We start from the raw sequence: 20,309 nt of genomic DNA on the forward strand, positions 1-20,309 counted from the left end.
TTCCATTTGGCATGAATCATGGATGTCCATTTCTTCATCCCTCTTTCTCTCTCATCTCCAACCTCCTCCGCATCTCTTGGTCCTGTGTCATCTCCCACCCCTCGACCTCATTCATCGTTTCTGGGTCGAGTCCGCAAACAAACTCACCGATTATCTCCCTCATCATCCCTATGTTAACACTCAACCCATATTCTGCCCTCCACTCTTCTCCCTCCCACTCATACTCTTTTCTCCCAGCCTGGAAACTCACTTCAAACGACTTGCTTGTATGGAAAAGGTTCCTTGTCTTACGTGTTGTTCTACCATGACATGGTCTTCCCAAGCTCGTTGAGTGCAATAGGCAGTTGGGTTGGCTATTGCACGTGCACGCAAAGGAAAAAAGAAAAAGAGGAAAGCCGGGAGAGAGAGGGAGAGTGCACCTGCGGGCCCTTTTTTGTTCTTTTGTACCCCGTTTCTGAAAGCGTGTAATTAGCTTTTGTGTGCGCGCGCGCACTCGCTCCGAAAGTGTGCCCCCATTCTCAATACCTAACAGAATGTTCTATTCGTGGTCCTTGGGACGTAGAGGGTTGGTTGTTTATCTGGGAGTAGAGAGTTTAGAAGGAGAGTTTTGTGGGGGGGTATCATTAGTACTTTACTAAACATTTTACGGTGGTGAGTCCGACGGGACTGTATATCAAAATTATAAAATAGGAGAGGTGAGGACGAGCTTTCTGGACCGTAGATGCCCTGTACTGTAGAAGAGACATATACTGTGGTCATCATCCAATACTATTTGCAATTTTAATTGCATATATCTTGGCTGTGTAAACAAATAAGCTATTACTACTACTACTACTACTACTCCTCCTCCTCCTCCTCCTCCACATATATTAAACCTTTTCGAACACCTAGGAAAACACTCACCATCCAGCGAAACATCACCTGTTCCTTGCTCCATAGACTAGAAGATCGTAAAATTACACCGTCCAAGAAAAAAAAAAAGGCTCAACTAGAGAGTAACAAAAAACACCCCGGTTCCCTCTTCAACACCATAAGATCACCAAACACCCCGGACAGAAACAAAGGCAAATCATCTCTAAGAGGCAGCACCGAACTCCGAGAGAACAAAATTCATAAATGAAGAAGGGAGGCGAAGAGGAATATCAATCCTCGCTTTACTTGGCGAGCTAGAAAAGTCTTGTTTAGACCATTGACCATAGGCAAACCTTATGGCAAGGCCACACAGCACCACGTCCGCCTTACCAGTTCCACGTGCGCGATGAGGCAGTGAAGACTGGCGGCTTCCATTGCAGGCGGGCGGGATCGATCTTGCGAGCCCCCTTGAGCTTTTCCTTCTCGAGACGCCTTTTGTGCTCTTCGACCACTTGGTCGGTGAGGACTATGACCCAGTTGCCTTTCTGTAGTTCAGGGGTTGTGTTAGTGGGTATGTTGTTGGTTTCGGAAGGTGGGCGGGCTTGCTGATATGAGAGCGAGAGGAGGGGTGAGGGGAAGGAAGGGGGCAGAAAACGTACATGATATCTAAGCATGTTGAACACAACCAGTGTTTCATGGACATCTTTCTCGGTCATGGAGGTCTGCAAGGATAGGTCGTGTTCGCTGATGTTCTCCCGTCCAGACTCCATGAGGATCTCCACGAGCGTCTCTCGCCAGTATTGTCGGTAGCCCAGCAGACCCAGATCACTGAGGGGCTTCTCGGGCGAGCCCAGTTTGCCCTCTCGCTTGCTCAACTCGTAGCTGAACGAGATCAGGAGACGACCGTAGCCTCGACGCTGGTACTGGGGCAGCGTCAGGATACAGGCCAGGTTGTAGCCCTCGGCGGAATCCTTCTCCTTCGAGAAGTAGCCGACCAGGTGGCAGCCGGTCTCGTCGCGGCTGCACATGCAGTAGAACAGGAAGGGGTCGACGTCGTAGTAGAGCGTCTTGTGGTCCAGGAACAGCTTGCTGAGCAGACAGAGATTCCGGCACCAGGTGCGCTGCCGGCGCCCGTCGACCTCGAAGAAGGAGATGTAGTCGTCCCGGTAGATCTCGTTGCCGGGCGGGTGCACCAGCGTGCACTTGGAGCGGTGGCGTTCGAACGACCGCTTGTTGTCGAAGTACCCCAGGCAGAACTCATCGATGTACACAATGTCCGCGTCCGAGAACGAGGCCGGGTAGGGCGAGAAATACCACGGCTCGACATCGTACTTGCCCATCTGCAGTCGCGTCAAGTTCCGCACGCGGTGGATCTCCGTCGGGTTCTGCGTCATACTGCCGCTGGTCCGCAGCCGCTCGATCTCCTCTTCGCGGGACATGAGGCCCAGCGCTTTCTCTTCTTCCTTGACGTCTTTGGAGAAACTGACATCGACCATGTCCACGTCGTCGGATTCCGGCTTGGGGGTCCCGTCCGCAGAGACGGCCTCGGAGCCGCCGCCGATGGAGAGGTTGGCCGGCGTCTCATCGCCGCGGTTCTCCTTCCCACCCGCCTTGGAGGGACGCTGGGCTTTGCCGACGTTGGCGTTCTTCCCCGTGAGGAGATCCGGGGTGGCTGAGACATCGCGGCTCTCGGCTCTGGCGCGTTTCTGCGTGTTCTTGCTGGGCGCTTTGTTGCCGGGGCCGGCTTTCTTCTTCTCCGGTTTCTCTGGCTGGGGCCATTCGACTTCATGCGACAGATCGATGCGTGATGAGGCAATCCACTCTGTTGTCATGTCAGGCCTTTAAGGTGAGTCCACCCTAAGTTCTCAGAACACTCACCATCAAGACGCTTGTTGAAATCAACATAATGGACACTGCGCAGCTGTCATCAGCACGAGACTCAAGATGCAAAAGTGCAGCGGAGGGGTAGCTTGAGCATACTAAAAGGAAGGGCCGTCTTTTCGCTGCTTTATAGACAAGATTTCCGCTTTCCGTAACTCTCCATCCTAGACGGGGAAGCAAGTCAGCTATACATTGCCGGCCAAGGCTCGGAGTATACAGCCCATTATCATATCACGTGATGATGGGCCGCGCGAAAAAGTGAAGCGCAGGGAAATTGCGACAACTGACTTTTTGTACCATAGCTTTCACACCGATCCTATCATTCTGATCAGTATTTCCGACCGAGGAAAGCGAGGTTAAAACCTCGAAACAAGCATCCAAAAAATTATTCTATCGCTTACCGGATGGTACTGAGGGTGGCGAACCCTTTCTCAACAGGGTCCGGTGTGCCGGTTTCGTCCCTGCCGCCCATAGTGCTCGAGGGACGATTTATTCTTTCAATACAAGGCAATTTCTTAGATGATAGGGCTCAAGGGCAAGAGTTTCGTGATGAAAACGCGAAGGGGCTTGATAGGAGGGGATGGGAGGAATCTCCGTTTCGATGCGCCGGAAGAGACCGCCTTTGAACTTTTGCCATCCGCTTTTGGTTCATCCCCAGCTTGTCTGCTTCGGTACGTTGCTTCGGTTCGCCGTCAATCTATGGGATGCTACATCTCTTACACGTGTGAATATGCGAAGCACCTAGAGCAAAATAACTATTGCCTGCACATAAGCAATTTTTCTTTTGCATATTTGTGCGGTAAGCCGACTTCTGTAACCAATTCCATGGTGTGCCCGGTCACATCGCTCCGCGCATTCCGGGCCAGACTTGAGGAAGTACTATACAAATCGTACATGTAGGGCATGATTAAATTCAAATCACCAGGTCAAACGTCAATCTAGGTATCCTTGTTGGGGCCTCAATGCCAGCCATTCACCATGCCCCCCGTGCCTGTCACCAGCTCATCCAGCTCATCCTTCCTGCTCTTGTAGAGGTCCTGCGCTTCACGCTCTCTCCTCATGACGAAAGCAACATCGTCTCGAAGCTTCTCTAGCCTTCGCGAGAGCGCCGACTCTTCTGAGATCTGGAGAGTCCGGAAAGCATCTAGTTCATCCTTCGATCTTTGAAGTGCATCGCTGGCTTCGACGATCTTCGTGCGAAGCGTTTTCGCCCGGTTCTGATAGCCACCATAGTGTAACGCAAGCTTCTTCTCCAGCTTGTTTCCTCGCTCAGCTGTGGCCAGCAATGAAGCTTGTTCGTTATCGAAAGCGCTGATCATGCGCTGCTCTTGTTGGAAGACGTCTTCCTCCTCGTCGGTATAATTGGCAAGGCCAGGGAGAACATCTGAATGCGTGTTTGACCACTGCTTATCAAAGTTCTCTTGCCATTTCTCGAGCTTTCCGGATGTCGAGGCTTCCGCCGCAACCACTGCACGGGCCTGCTCGATCAAACTGTCGTCAAGTCGCTCTAGTTTTCGTGCCTTGCCCTCCACTTTAGCACCAGGAACAGGGAACTTGCGGGCATCGTGGGCAATCAAGAGGGCGGCTTCCTTCGCAATTAATGCAGAGATGGGCTCCGTGATATGTGATACCCGATCCAGCATCGCATCGATATCGAGAACGCTTGGTCGGGGTAGGGCGCGCTGATATACTTGTGTCTGACGTTTGCGTTCGGCCTGGGCGGCGCGTTCTCGCGCTTCTCTTTCTCTCCTATCACGTTCAGCCGCATCTTCTTCGGTCTCCTCCGCGGCTACCGAGGGCTCATTGGACTCCGTGGGAAGTTCCTCAAGCTCCCACTCCGTCTCTTTGGGTTTAGGAAGAGCAGCCAGCTTGCCGCGAATAGTCTGACGTGCATTCTTCTCGTACATCTTGATATCACGGGGGGTGCTGCCGATAAGCTGCCCGGCCTCTGCCTGATTGAGCGCAAAATGATCTCGAGGTGTCCGCAGCGGAGTAGCGCCGGGTCCGATACCGCCGCGCATAGGTGTAGCGCCGACGCCGTTGGTTTGTCGGAATGGGGTGGCCATAGGGTTGGGAGTAACGATTTCCTGGCGGCGAGGGGCAATCCCATCGAATCCAGTAGTAGCCCCGCCCTCGTGAAGGGGAGTATTCTCTCCACCTAACAGAGACGATTGAGTTTCGGTGAGAGCCTTGATGTTTCGAATTTCGTTTGCGATGTGATCCTCCTGCGGGGGTGCTCTGGGTGTCCTGATAGGTGTCCCACCAACAATCGCATTGTAGTTACCGAGTAAGCCTCGAGCTCCCTCCTCATCACCTGCCATCTTACTGGCCCTATCACCCGCCATGCCCATCTTGATGATGTCTTCCATCTCGCCCTCGCTGACCTGGGGGCTCGGAAGCACAAGCGCCCTCCGCTTGCTGCTTTGCTCGGCCTCCCGGATTTTCTGCATCTGGCCAGCGCGAGCGGCAGCTGCGAATGCGGCGGAGTTGCTATTCTTGTCGTTCTTCCGTTTCTTCCGTTCCGCGTCTTCGTCCTGATCACCCTTCCGTTTATTCGCGAGTTGTTGCTTGCGAGGATCGAACATCTCCCGTTGTCTCTCGTTTCGACCTTGTTCATCTGTGGTATCGTAGAAGCCAGGTGCCGCAGGCTTCTCGAAGGGGATGTCGGCGTTGTAGTCCATTTCGCCCTTCTTGCGAGTAACGACCTTGATATTAATGCCAGCATTTTTGAGTTCACGTCGTTTCTGAAGGACCGCCAGTCGTCGCGACTCTTCCAATTGTCGTTCTCTGGCCTTCCGCTTGGCCTTCTTTCCCTGTGTGTTTGCTAGACGGGCACGCGCTTCACTCAGCATCTCCTTCTCATCTTCATCAAGGTCGATCGTATCGGGACGAGCGGGTTTCGATTCCGGGTCGGGATCCAGTTCACCAGGGCTAAACAAAAGTCAGCACCTTGTTCTGCGGGATAAATTAATTTGGAGAAGGTGACAACATCATACCGTAGTCGGCGGACGTCGTCCGCACTGGGGGCAGCAGCCTCTGCCCCGGAAGGACCTCCCAGGCCCAGCTCATCATTCTCCCGAGCTTCGGCCTCATCCAACAGCTTCTGGTAGCGCTCCAAGCATTGTGTTGCCGTTCGCCCTACAATGGGCGCAATTGTACGCCATTGTGTGGGCATCAACTTGGCCAGGTGCAACAGCTTCTCATCCTCCTCCCTCGACCATTCGACTTTGCGGATACCAGGATCCAGCCATTCCACCCACCGCGCCTTGCATTGCTTGGGTGTCTTCCGTGCTAAGAGAGAGGATACGCGAGCCCACTGGTTCATACCATACTTGGACACCTGAAAAAAAGCGGTATATTAGCATTGCTTAGAGCTCCAGAGCACCACGTCTATCGATCGGAGAAAAAGGGAAAGCCTACCGCCGCACGAAGCACCTCATCCTCAATGTTGGTCCTGGATAGCATGTTAGCTGGGAGTTCGGCGACATGAAGTAATGTAGCAATGGCTCTCACCAGACACCTCCTTTGACGACGGGCATGGCTGTTAAGAGTCTGGCGGCTCACAGGAGCGAGCCAAGGGAGATAAATATCAGGGATAATCTGGAAATGGTCTCAAAATAATGCGCAGAGGGAATGACAAGTGGAACACTGATGTCCACAATGGAGAATGCCGACGAGCAATCAACGCGGTGCAAAGCGAGAGATCAAGTCCTGAGGCGGCGGCGTTCGTCACTTGCCCGCGATAGCCGCGCAGAGCCTTAGCGCGCGACAACTACACTAGCGTTGCTCCTCCCCGCGGGATCTTATGTAAGCGGGTCCAGATTTTTGGTCCGAAAATCAAAATTTAGGATGCCGCCAAAAAAAGATAAGATCTCACAAGTCATATCTCCATAGCAGATTTCACACAAGATGTCTGCTTCCACTGAGGCCCCCAGGCAATTCAGCCAGCCATCCCGCAAGGGCAAGAAGGCTTGGCGCAAGAATGTTGATATCACAGAGGTTCAAGAAGGCCTCCGCCTCTTGAAAGATGAAGAGATTAAAGGGTACGAGAATCTTATCAGGTTTTCCTTCTTATTTAAATTTCGAGTCTCGCTAACGTGCCATTTACATCTAGAGGTGTTATTGCGGAGAAGCCCTCGGACGAGCTGTTCGTTATCGATACCACTGGTTCAGCAGAGGTCCGCAAGGCAATTCAGAAGAAGCGCAAACTTCTGAAGTCGGAGGAGATTATCGCACAGCGCTCTGCGATTCCTGCGGTGGACACACGCACGCGATCGAACTCGAAGGTCACTGACGGAGTTCTCGAACCGAAGAACAAGAGACAGAAGAGCGATTGGGTTACCCGGAAGGATTGGCTGCGCTTGAAGCAGGTGGCCAAGGAAGGCAAACCCACCAACAAGACCGAAACCGACTTGTACGACCCCTGGGCCGATGCGGAGGACACCACTCGCTATGACGACCCCAAGTTCGATTTCCTGGAGAAGCCCAAGCAGAAAGTCGAGCCCGTTACCTTGAAGCACGCTCCTATCTCGCTCGCTGCGAACGGCAAGCCGATCCCTGCAGTTCGCGCCCCAACTGCCGGCACGAGTTACAACCCCACATTTGAAGATTGGGACAAGCTACTACAAGAGCACGGCCAGAAGGCAGTCGAGGATGAGAAGAAGCGCTTGGAGGAAGAGCGCAAGGAACAAGAAAGACAACGGATGATCGCAGAGGCCAAAGACGACGATGGTGCGGTAAGATCGGATGATGAAAGTGCTTGGGAGGGCTTTGAGAGCGAATACGAGAAGCCTGAGTGGCTAAACAAGAAGCGTCCGCAACGAAAGACCAAGACTGAAAGGAACAGGATCAAGAGACGCAAGGAGGCCGAGCGGCAAGCGAAGTGGGAGGCTCAGATGAAGAAGAGACAAGAGCAGTATGCGCGGGCCAATCTCACTCCCGAAGAAATCGAGGCAAAGGAACTTGAGCTTGCCGAGCAGTCGGAAGACAGCTCTTCAGAAGAGGAAGGTGATGATACTGTTCTGCGCCGCAGACCTCTCGGAAAGCTACGGTATGTGGCACATTCCCCGTTTTGTCGTTCCCTTTTGCTTACTGACCTGATAATAGTGCTCCCGAGAAGCGATTGGAGGTCGTGCTACCGGATGAGCTTCAAGACTCGTTGCGTTTGCTCAAACCCGAGGGCAACTTGCTCGATGACCGTTTCCGGACCTTGGTTGTTCAGGGCAAGCTGGAGGCTCGCAAACCAGTGACACAGGTCAAGAAGCCCAAGAGGGAGGTTACGGTGAAATGGTCCCACAAGGACTTCAAGGTTCCAGGCTTGTAAATAGATTCCCTTTTTGGCGTTTTCATGCGGTGGATTTTAAAAGCAATTTCACATAATATGGGTCAAGGCTGCACGAAAGATTTGTATATGCCATTATCATACTTGATCATAGAGAGTTCGTAAACAAATGAGCAGATACGTACTCTTGGAATCCTGGTGGGCTGGCTGATATGATATGGGCAATATCGATAAGCCCCCTGCAACAGCGATCGAGAACTGACATGTGGATCCTGTTCCGAAAATTTAGTGCGGGAGGGAAAGCCGGTCCAGGAAAGTTGCCGGGCCAGCCTAGCCTGCCTCCGCAACAACTGAATCTTTTTTTTTTGCTCCCGGATCCCCCCTCTGCCATCCTGACCAGACCACAATGCAATAGCGATTGGATCTGATTTTGGAATGGACTTGAAAAACCTCTCCAGTAATTGGAAGAAACTCCAGGGGACGTTAAAGCAAAGCAACGCCTCCTCCTCCGCCACCAAGCGCAAGATCTCGGACCGCGAGACGCAAAATGCTACCGTGAAGAAACGCCGAACAGACGCAGCCGACGGGAAACCGAAGATCGAACGGAAGAAAGCCACCATCAAGAAGAAAAGCATGTCGCAAAGCGCCGCCCAGGATGAAGGCCAAGAGGCCACTGCATCAGATAGCTCAAAGCCAACGTCGCGGAGGAATTCCGCCGCCGCAGCGGTCGTGGAATCGAAAACTTCCAAGGTCAATGAAGGCCGTTCACCAACGTCAGTTACCATCTTATTTGCTGTCTTGGCTTTCCTCAGATATGGTTGCTTACTGTAGACTAGTGCTGAGCTAGGAAAATACGTTGCGATGGATTGCGAAATGGTGGGCGTCGGCCCCAACCCCGATAACGACTCTGCCCTTGCGCGTGTCAGTATCGTCAACTTCAACGGCGAGCAGATTTACGACTCGTATGTCAGACCCAAGGAGATGGTCACGGACTGGCGAACGCATGTCAGCGGTATACTTCCGAAACACATGGCCAATGCGCGGTCACTCGAGCAGGTTCAAAAAGAGGTTACGGAAATTCTCAGTGGGCGCATACTCGTGGGACACGCGGTGAGCAACGACTTGGATGCTCTGCTTCTGAGCCACCCCAAGCGCGATATCAGAGATACCAGCAAACACCAGCCCTACCGAAAGGTAGCTGGCGGAGGCTCCCCCCGTCTGAAGATGCTGGCTTCCGAATTTTTGGGTTTGAATATCCAAGATGGTGCCCACTCTAGTGTTGAGGATGCGAAGGCGACGATGCTCCTGTACCGGCGGGACAAGGACACATTCGAACGAGAACACTTGAAGAAGTGGCCGGTGCGTGTGATAGTCGAGAAGGAACCGGGTGACGATGAGAAGAAGAAGAAGAAGAAAAAGAAGAAGAAGAACCGTAAGAGGTGATTCCAACAATATCCTGATGAGTCGGCAAGAAATATCTGTCTTAAATATACCCCAGCTTGGTTAACTTACAAAGCTACTCAACATCTAAGGCTTTTCTGAGTATATAGAAATGAATAAACTATACCTAATATACGTTACTTTCTCCAAATAATACGGCATGAAGGTGCAAGATCTACTATGTTAGTCGAAATAAATGAACTCGGGTGGACAACGGAAAGACACTCCGCTTCCGCTCCGTTCGCCCACTTTACGCGGGCAACGCGTCGCGTTTCTCCGGGGTCGAGCATACAACCATCATCGAAGAAGATAGTAGGGACAATCAAACATTGCTACTCAAAGATAATTCTCCACCATTGTTCAAGTTGGTATTGAGACTTCTCTATACCTTGTCAAACTTTAGTCACTGCAACCATATCAACACCTGCCAATCTCTTCTCACAAAGCAAGCATGTTCGCCATCCAAGCAGCGCCAAAGTCGTCTGCGACTGAAACTCAACCGTCAACGGATCGGTTCACTCCGAACATCCTCCCCTGCAAAATCCACTACGATGGGCCCGTGAAGACATTGGATCGGTATTGGGAACCCCAAGCCGACGAGAAAGGTAAGAGTCGCAACGCCAGCTCTTCGTACTCGCAATTCGCTCGCTCATTGATGGGAACCCTCAACAGAAAAAGACGTACAGATCGCATATTTCCGCGGTCGTAGGCTCAAGGGTCGACAGGTTGCTATTCCAGAAGGCTATAAAGGTGCGGGAAACAAAAACTTCTTGCGGAAATTCTTCCCTGACCCCCCAACTCATAACATCTTAGGCGTCATCGCAACAAGCACAGACCGTGTATTGCCCCCTACTCGCAATGAGAACGAAGCCGATGTTGAGGAAGTTCAGCCGGAGGAGCCGGTCAAGATTCTCGAGAAGCAGGGAACCTTCAACGAGTATATGGTTTGGGGGCATGAGTTGGTACCCGCGGCGGACGATGCCTTCGTGAAGGGGGTGGAGGAATGGATCAAATTGGCTGAAGCGGTATGTGTGCATGCAATTTCTGGCCAGTTTTCTACTAAAGATCTTGTTGTAGATGCACGGCCAGCCCAGCAATGAACCGAAGCCGTCTTCATGAGCGACGCCCTCGAATACCAAAAGGTTTTCGCCCACCACAATGAGCCAAACGGATTCAGCTCTCATCGCAGCGGCGCCAGCACCTCTCACAGCGCATTCTTCACCCCGAGCCCAGGGTCAACCCGAACATGTTCGCGACGTGGCTCGATCACCATTCTGCGGACGCGCAAATCGAAAGCATGGCGGGCATAATGGCGCAATAGACGGCGGGCATCAGTGTAGACAATGTAGTCCGTGACATACAACCGAGAAACGAACGAGGGTAACCTAGGATTATGTCTACCATGTCGATTTTGTTATCGGGAGGATGAAAGGTACACACCCACCAGCATCACGGGTGAGCAATATATAGATAGATTGCATGGGGCTTTTCCGCTCTGGACTCGTCTTCTATCCACGAGTATATTTGCACTTTTGTTAAACAACTCTAAATGTCACAATGAAAACCCTATACGACCAAGGTTTGCAAACATAATAGAAGAGGCTGAGTACACTGGTCGATAGTCAATGGATCTCCGCCCACGATCCCTGAGCAATCGATAAGGTTCACCGCTAACACAATTCTGCCCAACAAAGAATATCTGGGGTAAAATCATTAACATTGATCTCCTCTGCAACCATACCCCAATTTTGTCATTCCTGCAAGCCATTTCCCACAATGGCCAGTACTACAGACCGTCCTGCCCCGGAGGCTCTGATCTCCAAGTTTGAGGTCGACAGGTTGCTCAAGCAAGGTACGGTACTCCACAATCCCCTCACCTGCGGAGCTCGCCCCTCTCTCTCAGAACGCACCATCAAATGACCTAAATGGTATCGTGATTCTATACTGTGGACTGACACGGTTTTAATGACTACAGACCAAAGCGGCCGCCGCATCGCCATCCTCGGCGCTATCGACAGCCAACAGGGCATCCTGATCGCCGAACGCGCCGCCTTCGCAACCAAGACCCCTGCCGTCCTCCAAGCCTTCCACGCCGCGATCACGCACGTCACCAACCTCGGCGACAATGACATCTACCGGTGGTACCTGGCGTCCTCTGGCCCCGACGCCGGCGGCCAGCAGCCTCCCGACCTCAAGCTGAACCTCATCTGGCCGTGCACGGACTCCCACATCAAGAAGTACTCGGAGCAGGTGGTCCGCATGGTCACCGAGACGCCGGCGATCTACCGTGACCATGTCCGCCCGTACATGCGCGCCAAGCGCGAGGAAGGGCGGCTGAACTGGGTGTTCAATATCCTCGAGGGCCGGACGGAGCAGGAGGATGTGATCCTGCGAGATGAGGGGAGACGACACCACAATGGGGCGGCTGATGATGATAATGATGATGTTGATGATGATGGATTTCTGATGTTGCCGGACTTAAACTGGGACCGGAAGACCATGGGATCGCTGCATTTGCTGGCCCTGGTGCAGCGGAGGGATATCTGGAGCTTGCGCGATCTCAAGAAGAGACACATCCCGTGGTTGAAGTATCTGCGGCAGCGGCTGCTCGAAGGGACGGTGAAGATGTATCCGGAGCTGGAGCAGGATCAGTTGAAGCTTTATGTGCACTGTGAGAGAGACTGTTTCGCTATAAGTTTTTTTTTTCCCGGTTGGACGGTGTTTTGCTAACACCAGTCGCTTGACTTGCCAGACCAGCCAACATACTACCATTTCCATGTCCACGTCGTCAACGTCATGCTGGAAGCGGGCGCTACACAGGCCACGGGGAAGGCGTTTGGATTGGAGAATCTCATCTCTCAGCTAGAGACTCTCTCCGGTGACGAGGATGCAGGCATGGCGGATGTAAGTCTGACTTACTTCCTTGGAGAAGCCAGCGAGCTATGGACGAACGTCTACGGACCATTGAAGAGAGGGGAAAAGCCGCTGGCCGCATGAGATGAGGATCATATAGATCGACACTAGATATTTGATGTTATGAGCTAGAAATGACATGATGACAATTTTTTTTCCTTCCAGTCACCTTAGTCCTACGATTTCTGCAAGATTTGTTTTGTATTTGCACGATGACGTTTTGCCCGCCCTTTGCCCCCGAGACTTTTCCCAACCCCGCAACACCGAAAGTCAACCCCTCACCAACCAAACAAACCATCTTCACTTACTCTTCTGCATACGCTCTCCCACCCACGCAACTCTCCATTTCCACGTCCAAACCAAGACCTGCAATTACCTTAGATCTGGAAACAACCAAACCAGGCCGGTTTATTCCTCCCTCTACCACCCGCAACAATGGCCGACAACCCGGACGTGGAATCCACCAACAAGGCCTTCGTGCCCCTCGGTACGTTTTACACACACACTCCAACCAACCCACCCCAAAAATACCCTATACCCCCCGAGCTAACCACGAAGTGTTTCTAGAAAACAACCCCGAAGTAATGACCCACCTGATCCACCAACTCGGCCTACCCCCCACCCTAGCCTTCACAGACGTCTACTCGATCGACGAACCGGACCTCCTGGCCTTCGTGCCCCGGCCCTCGCACGCCCTCCTCCTCGTCTTCCCCGTCTCCGCGACCTACGAAACCGCCCGGATCACCGAAGACAGCGGCCTGCCCGCCTACACGGGCTCGGGCCCCGCCGAACCCGTGATGTGGTTCAAGCAGACCATCCGCAACGCCTGCGGGCTGATCGGCCTGCTGCACGCCGTCGCCAACGGCGAGCCGCGGCGGCAGATCGTCGCCGGATCGGATCTGGATGGTCTCGTGCAAGAAGCGGAGGCGCTGGACCCCGGGCGCCGGGCGGATCTGCTGTACGAGAGTAAGGTGCTGGAGAGCGCGCACGCGGACGCGGCGCGGCTGGGCGACACGCAGGCCCCGCGGGCGGAGGAGAACGTGGATCTGCACTTTGTGGCGTTTGTTAAGGGGGCGGATGGACGGTTGTGGGAGTTGGATGGGCGGAGGAAGGGGCCCCTGGAGCGCGGGGTGTTGGGCCCCGGGGAGGATGCCTTGAGTGAGAGGGCGTTGGAGTTGGGGGTGAGGCGCTTCTTGCAGGTGGAGGCCCGGGGCGGGAATCCGGATTTAAGGTTTAGTTTGGTGAGTTTGGGGCCGAGTTTTGATTGATTCCGGTGGATGGATTTAGAGGGGGGGGGGTGGTTGTATTTTGTTTCTTGCTCTTGTATTCCGCAAAGTTAGGGTCGATAATGGGGATATAGCTTGTTTGTCTTCGAGGTTGCAGGGACGTAAGGTAAAGGTGGTCCTTATACCTTTGTTTCACATATACATTGGGCAATCGGGTTATTGGCAATGGCAATGCAATGGCTACTGGGAGAATGAGCCCGACATAAATCCTCAAACCCTCGATAATATACGCACAGACTAAGCCTTCAATCTAAGCTATGTCATGCCATACCATCGAATCAACTCTCAGCCCACCATTCCTCCGCATTAAACTTCAAAGCTTCATCCCCAACCGCCCACCATCCCGCCGTGAGATTGCGAGCAAATACCTCCAAGGCCGTATACCGCATCCCGGCCTTGTCTCGAGGACTGCGATCAGAAAAAAACACCTGCTCAAAGACCTCGCGCAAGTTTGGCTTTCGCGAATGAACATCCGGCACAGCCGCAATCACTCTTCGCGTAATGCGATCCTCGCCGGCTTTTGCTGCGGGATGGGACTTGAGATGGCCGTCGTCGCATCGAGAGGCAGAGACAGAAAGATCTGCCCTCCTCCTCCCAATCACCAGGATCTCATAAGGCTTCCGCCAGAGCGCACTCACGGACGTGATGGGCTCACCCTCCGTCGTCGTCTTCACCCACACCCACTCTTCGCAGACCGTCAGCCCGGCCCCCTGCATCGCGTCGTAGGCCGTCTTGCGGGCTTTCCCTGAGTTCGTGATCCAGATGGCTGCGATGGCGCTCCTGCGACGGCCATCTCTCCACTGTTCAGCGGCCTCCTCCTTCTCCCCCTTGTTGGGCGAGGGAGAGTCCTGGACTAGATGGACGGACAGGACATTGCGAATGCGCTGGGTGAGCAACTCCCAGTCGAGGTAGGTCTGAGTGTGGTAATGACCGCTGCGACGGACTGAGCGGTTGGCCCAGGGTGGGTCAAGCAGAATGAGATTGAACTTCCGGTGGTGAGGGAGGCCTGGGATGGGGGTTTCTGCGTTCGCCACGGAGTCCGTTGAGATCGGGATTCTGCATTGAAGGAAGCTTGAGAGCGGCGGAATGTAGAAAGAGTGAGGAACAGGGCGTGATGATAGGTGATGAGGTCCCCTGTGACAGCATCGTGTATCGTCCGCTGTCCTCTCCAGATCCACCGCACAGGTAGCGTGCACCGTGGCTGATTCCAACGACGTATTGCGGACCACGATGCTGGAGAGCTCTGACATGCAGCTGAAGCGGTTCACGCCGGGAGACACTATCAACGGGGGATTGAGGGAAGCACATGTCGCAGCACTGGAGGTAGCAGAAGCAGAGCCGATCTGCGTCATTGCAGCGTCCACGTTCCCGTGACTATTGCTGCGTTTTCGCCCGGCCGTCCCCTTCCTCTTCTTCGGGAGGGGAGCTTCGTCACCCATGTCCCCATTGGGAGGTAAGTCCGGTGCGCTGGGGTCTATCTCAACCCGCGGAAGACACCATTGGAACCCCGAGTCGAGCGTCCTGCGTATTTGGGATAACCCCTCCGTCACAAGGGGTTCGAGGATCTCGGAATGCAAAAGCCTCTCCGCAAGAGGGGTCCTTTCAAGAACTCTTGCCCGGGCTGCATCAGTTTTCGGCTCTGTACGAGCCGGATATGGCACCCTCAGTGGTGGTGTTGAGAGAAGTGTGCGATTCCTGTCGTTCTTAAGATCAGAAGGCGGTCTTGCGGAGGGCAAGAGCGCTGATGATTGGAATGGGGAGAGTGACTGCGCGCGAGCGATTGATGCGGGAATATCAATCAAGAAGGTGGTGGCGTGGGGATCTTGATAGAGTATAGCTGATGGTGACGGTGCTATCATACTCGTAAGCACATCAGCTAGAATAGTATAGTCTAGACCAGAGCAGTTGGTTGGTTGAATCACGCTGCGATAATTTTAATTTTCGCTTCCCCAACAAGAACTACTTAGTACTAAGCATTACCCGGGCGGCGGCCCAGCCAAAAATGGCTTGCTGTTGACATGCGAATTAGACTTCATCTTCGTTGTAGCTCAATTAGGCTCCTCAACCACGCGTGTACAAAATACAACATCTGAATACAAGAGGTCTCGATGAAAGACTGGAAAATCGCAAGACGCTCTCTGTTTTGATACCCAATGTAGATTATAGTGAACAGGAGATAGTTAGAGCCAATCTCCCCAAAGCGGTTATGAAATCACTTAAATGCTTATGGACATGGGCAACACCACGATGCTTCGGATAAACAATAAACAATAGCACTTTTTTCTCATATCAGTCCTTCCTCCATTTCCAAGACGATCCAGCGTCGGTCTAGGTGTGACAAAGGTCATTTCATGCATATAGCCATACTACTCTGTATCCCGGAAACTGCAAACAAAAGATCAAGTAAAAAAAAAAGAGAGAAACTTTATACATAAGGTTGAAGTTAATGGCGGATTAAAGCTATTAGGGAATCCTCAATGCTGGAGGCAACCCCACATCAGCTTCGTTCACACAGGCGAGTCCCGGGCTTTCACATGTGCTGGGGGTGGCTTGGACGTCCACGCCGGCCCCCGGCAGACTGCGCCTGAGCTGGCTGTGCTTGGGCATAGAACTGCGAAGGGTACTGATACATTTGAGCAGTGCTCATGACGGGGCTGAATTGCTGAGGAGCGAAAGCCGCCTGATTCAACATCGAGCCTGGGTTGATTTGCTGGGTGGGAGGCCCGGCCAAGGAAGCAGCCTGAGTCTGCAAGGACCGGAGGTTGTCTGCTGAAGGAGCGCCAGCCGCAAACCCAAAGTTGGAGTTCCCGAGACTTGGATACAGCCCGGACGGCGAAAGGCCACGGCTTTGCGCCGCCAGATAGGCTTGATACTGTAGCTGTTGCTGGGCCAAAGGCATCATGGGGTCTTGGCCAAATCCGGGTGCGTTAACCCCTCCGATCCCGCCAAGAGGGTTGATACCACCGGCAGAGCCAAGGTTGTTCATTCCATTGATGCTATAAGGGTCGTAAGCTCCGGCACCGGGTTGCTGTTCCGAAGGCATAGGTCTGGTAGCGTCCATGTTCTGGTTAAGCATAGTAGGGAATGGCGCGCTATATTGCCTCTCCAAAGGCGGCTGCGGAGCGTAGTTCGAGGCTGCCTGGCGAAGAGTTGGACGGTGTTGTTGCTTGTCCGCATTAGGACCGTGATCACGTCCATGGTGGTTGTCCCGGGCATTTCCACGCGAAGACAGACCAACTTCATCCATCAGGCGTTTATATCCTTGACTGGGGGTTGCCTTCAGTTTGATAAGAACCTTGGAAACATTCTTGACAACCTCGGCACGCATTGACTCGTCAAAGAAAGGTGTAGTAAGAACCTTGAAGATCAGAGTCGCTCCCGAAGTCTGGTCACTTAGAATTCTTTCCAACACCTCGTCACCCGGACTGAAGAACAGGGCCTTCAGCACGATCTCACGGGCCTCAGGCTCATTTCGCTGATTGATGACCTTCAAGACGGTAAGATAAGCGACCTTATGAGTGCAGAGATGGACGAGATGAGGAACCAGCCTCGGTGCAAGCACAGTGCGGCGGTGAGGGAACGTGCAAGTATCGAGGAACCAAGTGAGCAGAAGGGCACCGTTGGCATTCGTTGCAAGTTGCACACTGTGAAGAGCGATGGCCGCAGCGAGCATACGCTGCTGGTCCTTTGTGGCATGGTGACTCTCAAGACAAGCCCGCATGGCCCGAGCACCGAATCGGCCCTGGGAAATCTCCCACATCCGACTGAGCATAGTCTCGAAGATGAAGTCGTTGAACGGGGCACCGAAGCGTAGACAGCACTGCAGTACGTAGTTTCCATACTGATCAAGGAACAGAGGTACAGTGTATGGCCGGAGAGCATCAACGATCAACCCCATCTGATTTGGTGTCTTAGCGACATCAATGATCTTCTGGGCGGCCCATGTTCCGTTCTTATGAATACCAATTTCAGCGAGGTGGGGAGCAATCGGCGCCAGCATCTGTTCCTTGGTTGATTCGGAACAGAACTCGAAAAGTTTTTGAACCACGGTGTTGCCCAGATAGTCCGACGCCAATTCGGCAATCTCTGGAAGCATCGCAACTGCTGTCTCTTCGATTTCCTGTACAGAACAGGCACCATTATCGATCCTCTTGCGGATATCGCGGAGGCGAGGGGCATCGAACATTCTTGTCTGGCTAGGTTCAGCAATCGAAGGGATCTCGTCCTCAAACGCATCAAACGAAATGGCGCGTTGAACACTAGCAGAGATGTTCAGAGCATCCTCTTCAGCAGCACCGAACTCATGAACGATCTGAGCCATCTCTGGTTGGAGCTCCGAAAGAGCTGGGATTTGAGGGACGATGAGCCCGCCCTCGGATCTGGCCAGACCATCGGGCCCATTTACGCCTGCATTCGGATCCGGAGTGGGCGAGGACTGAGATCCATTGACCCCTGGAGTGCCACTTGCAGAGCTCCCAGGAACCTTAGCATATCCAATACGAACAGGGCCAGCACCAGGGAAGATCTCCTTGCCGTTAAGCAACGACTTGGCCTGGATAGCGCTTTCAATGCGCTCGAAATTGACGAAACCGCAATTCTTGTGAGTTAGCACACGGGTGGACTCAATTTTTCCGTAAATGCTGAAGATCGCTTCGAGGGACGTGACCGTGGTTGAAACAGGGATGCTTCCAATCCATAGTGCGCGAGTCGGCCCATCCTGGTTGTTCTCATCAGCCATTTCCGCCGCAGGGCGCATGCCGAGATTAGAAGCATGATTGCCACCCAGATGCATCAGCTGCACGGCTTCGGACAGCTCATCGTATTCTCCGCTTTCTGCAATGTTGAGATCAGACGCACTGAAGCTGTTTTCCAGACGCGATGGTGTAGCCAGGTAGTTGCGAATAGACGAACGCTGAGGCGGCGCTTCCAGAATTCCAGCTGTCCGGGCACGAGGACGGCTGGCAGATGCGTGATTGGCAAAGGCCTGCACAGCCAGGTTGTGCTGGTGGATCTGAGCCTGGGTTGCAGCCAGCTGAGCAGCCGTCGCGGCGGCTGAGGGCGTGACGGTGCCAGACGGAATTTGTGCATATCGGCTCTCGTATTCCAGGTCCTCGTCATCCGCATATTTTTCCTTGGCATTCACAGAGTAGGAACGAATTCTGCTGTTGTTCTTCATCATCGCCAGTTCCGCAAGTAGCGGAGGAAGGGAAGACTGCTGCTGTTGCTGCTGCTGCTGTTGGAGAAGCATGTCAACTGACGGCCGCACAAGTGTTGCTCGCGGTTGTTGCGGGGTTTCGGCAAGGCCCAGGTAGTCCAAGGTTTTGACATCAGTATCGGCGAGACCGTCTCGAGAGAAGGACGAATGACTTGGCGAAGCCGGGCCCTCAGAGGATCGGATGCTTGTGAGTGTCGTAGCCCGGTCGCGGCCTGTTGCCCAGCTAGTCGAAAACAGAGACGGCCCGAATGGACCGGAAGTTCCGAGGAAATTCGCTCGCTGCGGCATAGAGCCAGCTCGGAGACGCGAGAGTGAGCCTGCGCTATTTCCGCCTGCGGTAGTTGCAGTCTTTGCGCCTGTGTCAATGCCAGTAACCCCGGTTGGACGGAAAGGGCTGGTCGAAGGCGTAGGCCTTGAGGTCTGGGTTATGTGAGGTTGTTGAAGGTTCGCTTCGTTCAGCGCACCGACGGGTGAGAACCTCGAGGGAACGGTCCCAGCTCTAGCTCTTCGAGCAGTGCTATTCATCGAGCCGCTTGAGGTGGGCACTAAGTCGGGAAATCCTTCTTGGCTTGGGGACTCGGGGATGTTCTCGCGCAGGGGGGTTGAATGGCCACTGGTCGGGGGACCCCAGATACTGGGAGAAACACCTTCCTCTGCTTGAATTTCACGTGCGCTAGAATGAAGAGCGGCTAATGTCAGCCATCGAACATTCAAATACAACTCTGCTTCATCGCGGACGTAGAACTGCCTACCGTTTCGAGTATAAACGTGCACCGAGTTCATGGGATGGGGATCCAGCCCCTAGCCTCGCACTTCCAATGGAGCCTGCAGCACCGTTCAGGCCGGTTGATGATCCGAACGGCGGCTTCATACCAACAGACCCCGATAGATCGCTAGGAGAGCTGCGCCCCGTGCTGGTTCCCGACATCGGTTGGGTAGTTGGAATATAATTGAGGTTCATGTGGCCCTCGGGTCGTGAAACGGGTAACATTATGTATTATATCCCTCCACCTCAACAAAGGCGAACACCTAAAACTTAGCGCACTTGAGGATGATAACGAAGGATGATGGTTTCCGTAGGGATTGCCAAATTGTTGTTCAGTCAAAGAGCCAATTCGCGCGATTCGTATGCCAGTCCGATTATTAGGGTGACGGAGAGAAGTGAAGCGATAAACCGCCGGAATTTGGGTAAACAGGCAGTGAACAATCCTGCGTATGGATATGAGAATACTCAAATACGCGATGCGTCGCTGCGCGGTGTGAATGTGCTCGTAGCGTAGATCGGCGAGGAATCGTTCCAGAAGAATACGTATGCTCTAACGATCACAAAAGGCCAAGAGCTGGGCAAAAGAGGTGCAAAATCGTGAAAAGCTGTGCGTAATCCGTTATGAGGGGACCAGTCGACGGGTATGACACTCGGGTAAGAAATGTCTTAGACCAG

At 53.4% G+C, this 20,309-nt stretch overlaps 7 protein-coding genes across 7 annotated transcripts; 4 read left to right on the forward strand and 3 right to left on the reverse strand.

Moving 5' to 3' along the window:
- Positions 1 to 791: 791 nt before the first annotated feature.
- On the reverse strand, positions 792 to 3,310 carry BO95DRAFT_442561 (NuA4 histone acetyltransferase complex catalytic subunit ESA1). Its single transcript, XM_025586454.1, has 6 exons — positions 3,135 to 3,310; positions 3,022 to 3,049; positions 2,833 to 2,897; positions 2,731 to 2,765; positions 1,512 to 2,674; positions 792 to 1,397 (listed from the first exon to the last, which is right to left on the reverse strand). Exons 1-6 carry the CDS (start codon positions 3,203 to 3,205, stop codon positions 1,239 to 1,241), a joined length of 1,521 nt encoding a protein of 506 aa, XP_025442421.1. The 5' UTR covers positions 3,206 to 3,310; the 3' UTR covers positions 792 to 1,238.
- Positions 3,311 to 3,521: 211 nt separating this feature from the next.
- Positions 3,522 to 6,425, reverse strand: cef1 (putative cell division control protein (Cdc5)). The gene is made up of 4 exons (XM_025584270.1): positions 6,247 to 6,425; positions 6,154 to 6,187; positions 5,730 to 6,073; positions 3,522 to 5,664 (listed from the first exon to the last, which is right to left on the reverse strand). Exons 1-4 carry the CDS (start codon positions 6,270 to 6,272, stop codon positions 3,693 to 3,695), a joined length of 2,376 nt encoding a protein of 791 aa, XP_025442422.1. The 5' UTR covers positions 6,273 to 6,425; the 3' UTR covers positions 3,522 to 3,692.
- Positions 6,426 to 6,606: 181 nt separating this feature from the next.
- Positions 6,607 to 9,546, forward strand: BO95DRAFT_473373 (Nop53-domain-containing protein). Its single transcript, XM_025589720.1, has 5 exons — positions 6,607 to 6,776; positions 6,848 to 7,783; positions 7,840 to 8,052; positions 8,473 to 8,787; positions 8,851 to 9,546. Exons 1-5 carry the CDS (start codon positions 6,643 to 6,645, stop codon positions 9,455 to 9,457), a joined length of 2,205 nt encoding a protein of 734 aa, XP_025442423.1. The 5' UTR covers positions 6,607 to 6,642; the 3' UTR covers positions 9,458 to 9,546.
- Positions 9,547 to 9,745: 199 nt separating this feature from the next.
- BO95DRAFT_413146 (ribonuclease H2 subunit C) lies at positions 9,746 to 10,973 on the forward strand. Its single transcript, XM_025584271.1, has 3 exons — positions 9,746 to 10,059; positions 10,127 to 10,204; positions 10,268 to 10,973. Exons 1-3 carry the CDS (start codon positions 9,906 to 9,908, stop codon positions 10,552 to 10,554), a joined length of 519 nt encoding a protein of 172 aa, XP_025442424.1. The 5' UTR covers positions 9,746 to 9,905; the 3' UTR covers positions 10,555 to 10,973.
- A 222-nt stretch (positions 10,974 to 11,195) lies between these two features.
- On the forward strand, positions 11,196 to 12,514 carry BO95DRAFT_442566 (putative mRNA decapping hydrolase). The gene is made up of 3 exons (XM_025586455.1): positions 11,196 to 11,306; positions 11,430 to 12,125; positions 12,207 to 12,514. Exons 1-3 carry the CDS (start codon positions 11,231 to 11,233, stop codon positions 12,449 to 12,451), a joined length of 1,017 nt encoding a protein of 338 aa, XP_025442425.1. The 5' UTR covers positions 11,196 to 11,230; the 3' UTR covers positions 12,452 to 12,514.
- Positions 12,515 to 12,642: 128 nt separating this feature from the next.
- Positions 12,643 to 13,852, forward strand: BO95DRAFT_388753 (ubiquitin carboxyl-terminal hydrolase). Its single transcript, XM_025583562.1, has 2 exons — positions 12,643 to 12,854; positions 12,935 to 13,852. The coding sequence occupies exons 1-2, from the start codon at positions 12,803 to 12,805 to the stop codon at positions 13,633 to 13,635; spliced, it is 753 nt and encodes a 250-aa protein (XP_025442426.1). The 5' UTR covers positions 12,643 to 12,802; the 3' UTR covers positions 13,636 to 13,852.
- Positions 13,853 to 13,931: 79 nt separating this feature from the next.
- Positions 13,932 to 19,859, reverse strand: BO95DRAFT_453020 (putative RNA binding protein Jsn1; the record flags this gene model as incomplete). The annotated part of the gene is made up of 4 exons (XM_025588185.1): positions 13,932 to 14,453; positions 14,508 to 14,674; positions 16,216 to 19,541; positions 19,621 to 19,859. The coding sequence occupies 4 exons, from the start codon at positions 19,857 to 19,859 to the stop codon at positions 13,932 to 13,934; spliced, it is 4,254 nt and encodes a 1,417-aa protein (XP_025442427.1).
- Positions 19,860 to 20,309: the final 450 nt, after the last annotated feature.

Source organism: Aspergillus brunneoviolaceus (assembly GCF_003184695.1).
Source record: "Aspergillus brunneoviolaceus CBS 621.78 unplaced genomic scaffold BO95scaffold_32, whole genome shotgun sequence".
In the NCBI taxonomy this organism is placed as follows: Eukaryota; Fungi; Ascomycota; class Eurotiomycetes; order Eurotiales; family Aspergillaceae; genus Aspergillus; species Aspergillus brunneoviolaceus.

Coding starts and splice junctions, on each gene's coding strand:
- BO95DRAFT_442561 (XM_025586454.1), bottom strand. CDS start 3,205: ATGGGCGGCAGGGACGAAACCGGCACACCGGACCCTGTTGAGAAAGGG. Junction 2,675..2,730: donor TTTCAACAAGCGTCTTGATG/GTGAGTGTTCTG, acceptor ACATGACAACAG/AGTGGATTGCCTCATCACGC. Junction 1,398..1,511: donor TCAACATGCTTAGATATCAT/GTACGTTTTCTG, acceptor CCTGAACTACAG/AAAGGCAACTGGGTCATAGT.
- cef1 (XM_025584270.1), bottom strand. CDS start 6,272: ATGCCCGTCGTCAAAGGAGGTGTCTG. Junction 6,074..6,153: donor ATGAGGTGCTTCGTGCGGCG/GTAGGCTTTCCC, acceptor GCTTTTTTTCAG/GTGTCCAAGTATGGTATGAA. Junction 5,665..5,729: donor GACGACGTCCGCCGACTACG/GTATGATGTTGT, acceptor ACTTTTGTTTAG/CCCTGGTGAACTGGATCCCG.
- BO95DRAFT_473373 (XM_025589720.1), top strand. CDS start 6,643: ATGTCTGCTTCCACTGAGGCCCCCAGGCAATTCAGCCAGCCATCCCGC. Junction 8,053..8,472: donor GACTTCAAGGTTCCAGGCTT/GTAAATAGATTC, acceptor AAACCTCTCCAG/TAATTGGAAGAAACTCCAGG. Junction 8,788..8,850: donor AATGAAGGCCGTTCACCAAC/GTCAGTTACCAT, acceptor ACTGTAGACTAG/TGCTGAGCTAGGAAAATACG.
- BO95DRAFT_413146 (XM_025584271.1), top strand. CDS start 9,906: ATGTTCGCCATCCAAGCAGCGCCAAAGTCGTCTGCGACTGAAACTCAA. Junction 10,060..10,126: donor ACCCCAAGCCGACGAGAAAG/GTAAGAGTCGCA, acceptor AACCCTCAACAG/AAAAAGACGTACAGATCGCA. Junction 10,205..10,267: donor TATTCCAGAAGGCTATAAAG/GTGCGGGAAACA, acceptor ATAACATCTTAG/GCGTCATCGCAACAAGCACA.
- BO95DRAFT_442566 (XM_025586455.1), top strand. CDS start 11,231: ATGGCCAGTACTACAGACCGTCCTGCCCCGGAGGCTCTGATCTCCAAG. Junction 11,307..11,429: donor CGACAGGTTGCTCAAGCAAG/GTACGGTACTCC, acceptor TAATGACTACAG/ACCAAAGCGGCCGCCGCATC. Junction 12,126..12,206: donor GTTGAAGCTTTATGTGCACT/GTGAGAGAGACT, acceptor TTGACTTGCCAG/ACCAGCCAACATACTACCAT.
- BO95DRAFT_388753 (XM_025583562.1), top strand. CDS start 12,803: ATGGCCGACAACCCGGACGTGGAATCCACCAACAAGGCCTTCGTGCCC. Junction 12,855..12,934: donor CAAGGCCTTCGTGCCCCTCG/GTACGTTTTACA, acceptor AAGTGTTTCTAG/AAAACAACCCCGAAGTAATG.